This window comes from Thermobia domestica, chromosome 10 (assembly GCF_964235325.1).
Source record: "Thermobia domestica chromosome 10, izTheDome1.hap1.1, whole genome shotgun sequence".
NCBI lineage: Eukaryota > Metazoa > Arthropoda > Insecta > Zygentoma > Lepismatidae > Thermobia > Thermobia domestica.
In genome coordinates, this window is record NC_137463.1 from 191,478,274 (window position 1) to 191,487,786 (window position 9,513).

A 9,513-nucleotide genomic window follows, 5' to 3' on the forward strand; every position below is an offset into this window, starting at 1 on the left:
CACCATTACACAAAGACGCCAAGCGACTTTGATACTAAATCCTTGCTCTTCAAACATAACCGTTACACGTGAGCGTAAAGCAGAAGTCACCAATTAGTGTCTTGATTGAACTTTGTAAATATTGAACACACTATTAAATAAGGATTTTACCGGGAGCTCATGTGGTTCGGATCTCACGTTAATTTGTAGGTCCACGTCTCATATAGCTTCGCTGCTAAAAGGAAAATTAAACTGAAATCAACTCGAAGATTTTACACAACTAATTTACTTATATTTGTTTATTTTCAGAGTTCTGGATCAACTTCCTCCAGCTCACCAGAAATTATTGCAGTACTTTCTGTGTGTCCTCCATCACATTGCACTCAGAGCTTCGGAGAATTTGATGTCACCTTCAAATCTCGCAGTGTGTGTTGGCCCCAGTTTACTCTGGGTGCCTTCTCTTACTCCAGCATCGTCACGAGCGGTTCCAGCGTTGGTGGAGATATTGATTGACAGATGCGAGGAGCTTTGTGGGCCCCACGTTGTAACATTAATGGGAGATCCTCCAGAACGAGACCCGACAAGGCAGGACAGCGGGGCAGAAGAATCAGATAGTCTGCACTCAGGAAATAGCTTACATTGTGAGTAAAGTTTACAGAAAGTTTTTTTTTTTTTTTCTTGTACATATTGAGGGAATAAGGCACTGTCCATCGTAAAATATGAAACCATTTAGATTTAAAAAATAAGATCTCTAATAAAGTCAGCTAATCCAAAGGGAACATAATGCTTAGTCAGGGAGAAAAGGTAAACACTAGAATATTATTATTAACTATACGTAATTTACGAAACCGACTGGACCGTTTGATTATTGGTTGAAATAGAGTTTAGCGTTCTTTTCAGCATCGAGGGTATATGAGATGTGGATCTACAGCTTAACGCGGGATCTGAGTCACATGAGTTCTCACCGAGAATCTGAAACGTGTGAAATTTATTTCGGAATATAATTATCACCTACCTTTTTATACTGTTACTTAGATTAAAATGTGTATCCTCACTGGGATATATAAGGTTCAAAATTTATGCTGAAATAACGTATTTCACGAGCCCTGTGAGTTAAAACGATGAAATTCAGCATTAAAAATAAGTGGATACTAGTCGCTTAGTTTTGGAAAATTTCCTTTTTAAGGGCGGAGAAAGAGGGCATGTTCTACGGTTTTGTTCTACATTGAAAGCGACATTCACTGTTGTCTGCGATTACATTACGGGAAAAAGGCGTGTCAGTTTAAGTGAATCTCGGGACATGTTAGGCCTATCTTCATCTAGGTGGGTTTTCATCGTGTTACTTTGATTATAGGACATACTGTAAAAAAAAATAGGGGGTTCAAAATTTATGCAAAAAAAATCTACGGGGCTTTATCATTATGTTTGCATTGAAGTGGATATCCTAAGGGGAAAAGGGGCTCGAATATTTTTCATAAATCCATTCTTCCCGTGCGAAGAACGAACATTTCGGCTTAGTTTTTCTATAAAACAACAATTTTAATAAAGGTAAATAGTTTCAACTTATGTCTGGTCGGCCCTTTTCAAGAACAGAAGAAAACAACAAAAAAAGTAGTAATTGACCGCACAAACACAACAACGGTCAATAAGGAGCCAGCGTTTCGCTTAGCCAATCACAGGCCCCCATTCATAACTCTGTCCCTGAGTGGCGTATTTAGGGGGGGGGGCTTCCGGGCTTAAGCCCCCCCCCCGAAATCTTACCTACTATAGTAAAGTATATGAAATATCTTGCAGAATTTTCACATTTTCAGGCAAAGCCCCTCCCGAAAGTTAGCAAAGCCCTCCCCGAAACACTGTATATATATATATATATATATAAAATATTAGGTCTCTTCATAATAATCCTTGAAGATGAATTCAATGTCTGCATTAGAAACGTCGGAAGTCAATATTTTTACGTATCTGATAGCCTGAGAAAATTTACTAGAATTACGTCGACAGGAAAGATTCATTCATTCTTCAAACTTATAGTTGTTTGATGTTGCCCTATACACAGGGATGTAATAGGGCGTATACCCACCTAAAATTTTTGTAGTCCAGCGTATACTCACCTTAAATTTACGAAAGAATGAGCGTATATTGCGGTGCGTATACGCCAAGTAGTCTTGCGTATACGCTATACTTCTGAAAACGATTGAGGGTATACTTACCAAAAATTCTAGCATTACGCCACTGCCTATACATGATGGAATAATGTGAGATTTACGGTAGAAATACCACATGTCTACACTCCTGACCCCTCATGTAATGTGGTGTTTGCGATAGAAAAGTAGAGGAAAGCAAACTTACTTATCTAGATATTGATACAAGATAAGTTCGTTTGAGTGTCCACCATAAGCGTACTGTTGGCATCCAGTATATTCATTATAAATCTCCTCATTCTACAAAGACTAAAGCAAAGTTTGAAAGAATTTCTTTTAAACTGGTATTCGACTCACCTCTTTGGAATCAGATTGGCATATTAAGATTCGTAATTTATTAAACCCTAGTAGAATGAATGGATATCCAGTTCCGTTAATAAATTGGTATAACCAGGTTAGATGGAATTTGTGTTTCGATAGAACTAAAGCCGAAATTAATGACCTAAAATGAGTAGGACTGCCAATTTTTCCCACACTGATAGTAGCATTGAAGATTTTTAAATAGCACGTTTCTTTACAGCTTTGGAGCCCACCAAAACTTTAGAGAACACCACCACACAAATTGAGAGCTATTACACAGATCATAATGAGAAAATCAGGTATAGCTGAAATAAAATGCAGTTGTCATTAGAGTTACATACACAAAACTAAAATAAATCTCAAGGACCGTGTGAAGAAACATGTTGGCATTTTAAATCGGAAAGTCCGGTGCTAGACTTATCGAAATATCTAAAAGAAACTCAACAAAGTGTAATAGATTCAAAAATTTTATTGAGGGCTAAAAATGTAGAGAATCTCATTTTTGAAAATTTGTTTATTCATTTTTTTTTTTTTTAAAAAAAAAGGTTTATTTAAGTGATGAATGGGAAGCAATAATTACAAAATTTGCACACCATTGACATAATCATCATTTGACACCTGATTTTAGGCTTGACATGGTGATTCTTGCGTTACTCTCCCTGGTAAATACATTCCGCGTACTTTTCCTGATGTTTTTATATTCCTTGTCGTATTGTTGTCCATCGTGACCAAGATTTCAGAGGAGAGTCGAAAGCTTGGGGGTACAAGTGATATTGAATGAACTTGTAAGTCAAATGATAATTAGAATTCCTGAGAGTGCCATTAGAAATGTCTGAAGATGTAACTCATTACTATGTGATAATTGGGATTATTCAAGACTAAGTTAAATAAAAATCCGACTAGCTCTTTTGTGCAAGCTTGTGAATTGATTTGATTAGATACATAATATTGCCTATTCTAGAGTGAGTTATTTTCTATTCCGCAACTACTACTCTGAAATAGTTTTCGATGATACTTCGGGTGGTATTTACAGCTCTCGTTAGTTTGGAACGCGTTAGACCCCAAAGTATTACTTTTTGAGATATTTATAGTCATAATTCAAATTTATATTTTAGAAGTTGATAATCATTTAAATAAATAAATTTAAAATAAATAAATAAACTAGACTGTTTCAAATTACAAACGCACAAAGATATTAATATTAGCTGCGTGAAAATAGCATTCGACCTCATCACAAATGTTTGCATCTACTGGGAAATTATATATATATATATAAAATAGATAGATATAAAAGAAACCTAAGTCACTATTTTTACCGGCAAAGTAAATGTCTTAATAGCTAACTGCTAGAAGCATTAAATTTTGTCAATGTTACAAAAAATTGTTTCGTTATTCTGTTAAAACATTTACATGTTGTAATGAAAACCATATCTTGTGCACTCATCTATATGTGAATACCAACTTTGTATTACACTAACAATAACAACAAATTATGTTTGCTGTTACGGTGCTTAGTAGCCTCTTCTCATCGTCCTTACATCATTTTTGGCACACAATACATTCTATTTAAAATACGAGTATCAGTAGTGAGATTTAAAATCGGTCTAGAAAAGAAAATAGCGGATGCATTTTAGACGTATCTGATAATATACCAACATACTAAAAATGAATATTTTAATACCTTAAGGTGCATGACGAAAATAGATGTAATCAATTTATTTCCAATTATTAACAACTTACTTTTTTAAATTTCACTATGTTATATAGCAACATTATAACTTGCATTTGGGACTGAGACTGTTGGAAGGAGATTCTGTTCAGAGTATTTGTGCTGGAAGGTGTAGATTTACTTTGAAATGAAAAATATATCCTTTGGGGTCAAATTCAGAGGAATTGCGAAGAAAGGTTGCGTTTATGAAAATAACACGATTTTGCCATCGACAGAGAACTTAAACTATAAAATAAACGTGTTAACTGGTAAGCTTCCGAAAGTAGGATTAACGTAATTAAAAAAAAAAAAAAAAAAAAACCTTTGTCGAAGAACCAACCTTATTAAAAGCTAAAGAAAAGGAGAAATTTACAGCAATGGTTAAATGACTAATTTGAAGTTGTTAAACTACAATTTGGTTCTTCGACGTATACCACAATATCAAGTTTAGTTTGTTCTACTCCTGATATTTGGAAGATTGCCAGATAAGACTTTAATTTTAATAATAAATTAAACGTGTCATTCTCTCGATTATAAAAATCCAAAACTTTTCCGAAAATGTATTTTTCTAATGGATAAGAATGAATTCTTTCCCATTCTGTCCCGTTGTGTGTATTCTTAAGTTCTCTGTACAATGACATCCTTTTTTTTACATTTCCATGGTTGAAAGTCCTGTCAAAATGGTCGTATAGCATAATATATTTACACACGTCGTAAGATATTAATACATGTGTCTTATAAATAATGGAATTTTCCTTTTTTTCTTTAATAAATATGCTGTTAGTTTTCTGTTGGATAATATTTCAATTGGAATTTTAAAATTGGAAGTGCGGCTGGCTCTCAGGTTCATGTTACATATCGTTGTCTGAGCTTCAATAGCGCCTAAGTAACATTTTACCACTTTAACAGGAGAGAGAAAAAAACTGTTTGAAAACTAGTTTAAACCTCATTATACGCGGTATTACTTAGAGGGAATAACAGCCATTTGTCGTGATATAGGTGTACTACTTAACCAGATTGTGCGCCATCCTATACTGATTCTAATGATATCAATAACTGAAATTCTCCAACATTAGAAATACGAGGTGTTGAATCTCAGACGACGATAAATAATATTTTATATATATATATATATATATATATATATATATATATATATATATATATATATATCGCTTTTTACAATTCAAACAATTATATTTTTTTTTCTAAAAGTATTGAAATTACTGTAATAAGTCAGTAGAGGCACAAATCACATTTTAATTTCAAAACAAATGTTATTCATTAGAAATTTATTTAAATACAGTATGTTATACTGTAAGTCATAAGAAAAAGACAAGTTCTAAAAATGCATTGGAAATTATTTTACCGTACTGTATATAATGTAGAATATCAACATACTGTACATCAATTTCTGTGATTTACAACATGGTTTAATATTTCTTGCGTACAATTTTAAAAGCTAAATTGTTGTAAAGAAATATTACTATCATTATTATTATTCTAAATTTGTTTCTTTTTATCTTTGCAGCTGGTGGCCTCCGTCGGGATGATTCATCAATCGATAGCCTTGAACGAGAGTTGATGGAACCGAGTCCTCTTCCCCGAAAGGATAAAATGTCATTAAGCAGGGATTCAGGGCTTACAATGTCTGATTCGCAACTCTACACACCGGATGAAGAAGAAAGCGGATCAACAAGTTCTGGACACAGTGGAGAGAAATCCGCCGGACAGACCCTCTACAGGCAGCCATATTCGAATGAATACAAATCGCCAGGATATTCCCCGTGTTACGAACACAGTAAGATCACAGGTACATTCTCTCATCCTTTGGTGACATCAACCCCCCAGAAACAGCAGGAGACAAAGGAGTATGTCCGTGTGTATGGTGGATGGGAAGAGCGAATTGAAGGCTGTCGAAAGAACATTGATGAGTCTATTTATGCAAAAACACAAGCACGTCACACACAGTCACATCACGGAAATGGTAGCCAAGTGATAAATCCTAATTTTCAGCGTCAGGATTGGTTCCGACAGCGATCTCACCTGAAGAGACTTCAAGTGAAACAAGGACATGGTACTTCTTCGAATAATGACAGTTGTAATGTGAATCCGAATATGTCTTCGCCTGTTCATAACAACAAAATGAACACACTTCTTCGTCGAAGTGCTTCCGAAGAATCTCTGTTAAACTCTTACAATGTGGATCCTTTAAGTGCCAATCCTAAGCGACCCGCACTTCATAGGAAAGGTCGTGCCCCAGCCCCTCCTCAGACTATCGAGAGACTTCAGGACTCTCAACAACAGTCATCGCCTCGTCTTCATAATCACAGTTCTCGTATCCATCATCACCATCTTCGACACCAACTTATGAATCATTACAATTCTGTTCATCAGCCACCGCCACTGGCGATGCTGCGATCTAAGTCAGCTCACCATTTGTATTCAGGAAGAGGGGATGGATGTGAGGAGATGGAATCGATCCACCGCGAACCTTCAGTGCCAGTAATCAAGTCATTGCACCAAGATCAGTCAAGAGATTGGGCCAGATCTCAATCCACTCCTCACATAGATGAAGTAGATTGCTCATACGACTCCAGTACACTCTCCGACGACGATTCTACCCCACATGTCTCTCGATCCAATTCTCGTGGGAAAGATTGTACTGCTGTCAACACTGCCTGGGAAAGTGTTTATGGTAGTCTTGGTGGTTCTTCTTGTGGAGGAGGTGGAAGTCAAAGTGGAACACCTAGAAGTAGTCTTAGTACATTAGAGACCACAGTAGCTAGCAGTACAGCAAGTAGTGGCAGCGGATCGAACCCTCCAAGTTATGAAGAGACAATGACTCGGCGTCATCATCGTCACTCGTCGTCGGATCAGGAACAGGGTGGTTTGTCTTCACGTGCCAAGCAATTGTATGAAGAATCCTTAAGGATTTATACTGAGAAAAAGACTCCAACGGTAGAGTTAGTCCATGCGGCTCCTGTGAATGTTGACAGTCAAGATAGTGATTCAGATCAGCAAACTTCCCCACCACCTCTACCACCAAAAACAGAAGCTCCACCTCTGCCGCCAAAACAGCGATTAACTCGCAGAAGTCTTCCAACAACAGGTACAGAATCAGGTGTCAAGTTACGCCATTTACCACCGGTGCATGTGAATATTGACAGTGCTTCTCCCTCAGCAACACCTCGCAACAAATTGCCCCGTCCCGTCAGCTATCACGCGGATCTCTCGTATCTTAACAACGTTTCAACATCAACATCAGCAGCGAGGTCATCAGAACCAATATACGCCCCTGTACCTCGAGCGCGAAGAAGCACATTAAGTGGTGGATTGTCAGCCGCAGCGTCACCTCCAAGTAACGTAGAGTCACCGTATATTGAACACCATACAGTGCAAACTCAAACGGACCTGGATGTGGATAAAGCAAGGAATAATTCGGATGATTTTATAGCCAAGGACGAAAATATTCAAACTTTGAACTCTTGGGAGAATGATATTGAGAGAAAACGAAAAGACAGCGAAGTACAAACGTCTCCGTGCAGAACGGAGCAAAAACCACCAGAGCATCGCAGTCGGTTGAGACGACGAGAAGCCATATCGGGTGCAGCACAAAGGTCGAAATCTTTACCGCCAAACGAGAAGACTCAGAACGAAGACGATCATTCCAAGAAAGACGTTCAAGAACGGTTAAATCTGCGAAGTGAAATTAGTTGGAGTGTGTCACAATTGAGGACATTATTCAGCGGCAACTCGAACCGTAAAGCTTCTAGTGCAAACAGTAGTAGTGGCAGTGGACCTCCGCCATACAGACCACCCCCAAGTGTAATTCCCAACAATCGTGCTCCTATAACGTCTTACCATTTAGGAAATAGTCAGTCTGAGTTTTACGTAACAAAACTTTTGGACAAGAGACATAAACGGTCCGATTCCACGGATAGTAATTACGGTGAAGAATCGTATGTTTGACAATAAAAGAAAACACGCTTTTTCATAGCTCATCACGATGTTTGTCCTTTTGGAAAAGAGTCGCTTTTGTATTAAAGGAAGTATGTGTGTGTGTGTGTGTGTCTGTGTATATATATATATAGGCCTGTATGTATGTTTTGTATGTACAAACGCATGAGAGAGAGAAACCATTTGAGTGAATATAATTTGCCATTAAATATGAAAAAAATGGACTGCTTTAAAAAAAACAGTTGAATAAAGTTGAAAAGAAGGAACATTATATGTAAAACTGAAGCTTCATTTGTATATTATCAAGTCACGTAAAGCATTTACCATTATTTTTGTAATGAATTAAGAAGTTATATATATATATTAAAAGAATTAAGTATATTAAATATACCTATAATGAAGCGATATTACTTCGTCACGTTTTAGGTGACAGCTGCCAAATTTTTTTTTTTTTTTTGGACATTTTGTGTCTGTTTTTACGTATAAGTAAATTTTCATTTTCATGTTTCATTTTTTTTTTAAATAAGCACACACAAACACCTTATATTTATAATGCATTTTTAGATTATTTCGTTTTTTACTTATGCAAATATCACTGTTCTTGTATTTTTTTCTTTATTGTACTCAGGGTTATTTACAAATTAAGAAACATCAGCTTGATGCCAGTACAGACTTCTGTGTATAGTTTTTAAATGCAAATGTTGCTTTCCACAAATACGCAATGCGGTGTTTTTTTTTTTTTCCTGTCTTAAATCTCAATTTATCTACTTAAAAACATACGTGTCACAAAAACAAATGTATTGACAAGAGTAGATTTATGTATCTATATGTTATCCGAAAAGAATATTTCAAAACTACTGCATTTGGTACCATTGTTTTTTATCTACTTAACCTATTATTTTCGTGGTACGATGTGACATAAGGTGCACCAACACTGCTGTAAGTTGCCTAATTGTTTTCTTTTTATGCGTATATCAAAAAAGCAAAGAAACCAAAATGTATTATCTTTTTTTCTCTTAAGTTTTGACTCCTATGTCCACAATGTATAGTAAATCTTAAATACTGTAAATGAATGAATTTGTGTATTATATGTAACTAACTAAAGAGAAATAATATGAACATTTATATTAAATTTCTTGTATTTTTCTTTTACAACTGAACTATTCTTTTTTTGTTGTTTTAAGAACAAGAGAACTGATTACAGATAAAAAGGAAATAAGATTACTCTCAGGGGCGGATCTAGGGGGGGGGCGATCGGGGCGATCCCCCCCCCAGAAGAGAAAAGTTTCTTACTTTATATATATAAATAAAATCCATCCCAGAGTTTAGAGCCCTTAAAAGTTTCATTATGACAACCTACCGCTC

The 9,513-nt window shown here is 36.0% G+C and overlaps 1 protein-coding gene across 1 annotated transcript; it reads left to right on the forward strand.

Moving 5' to 3' along the window:
• The first annotated feature begins 270 nt into the window (after positions 1-270).
• LOC145662900 (uncharacterized) lies at positions 271-9,280 on the forward strand. Its single transcript, XM_081728900.1, has 2 exons — positions 271-620; positions 5,720-9,280. Exons 1-2 carry the CDS (start codon positions 383-385, stop codon positions 8,158-8,160), a joined length of 2,679 nt encoding a protein of 892 aa, XP_081585026.1. The 5' UTR covers positions 271-382; the 3' UTR covers positions 8,161-9,280.
• The last annotated feature ends 233 nt before the right edge of the window (positions 9,281-9,513 follow it).

What these genes read in the sequence shown, in the direction of transcription:
- LOC145662900 (XM_081728900.1), top strand. Translation starts at nt 383, where the DNA reads ATGTCACCTTCAAATCTCGCAGTGTGTGTTGGCCCCAGTTTACTCTGG. An exon ending in CTCAGGAAATAGCTTACATT is followed by an intron (nt 621 to 5,719) that starts GTGAGTAAAGTT and finishes TTATCTTTGCAG; the next exon opens with CTGGTGGCCTCCGTCGGGAT.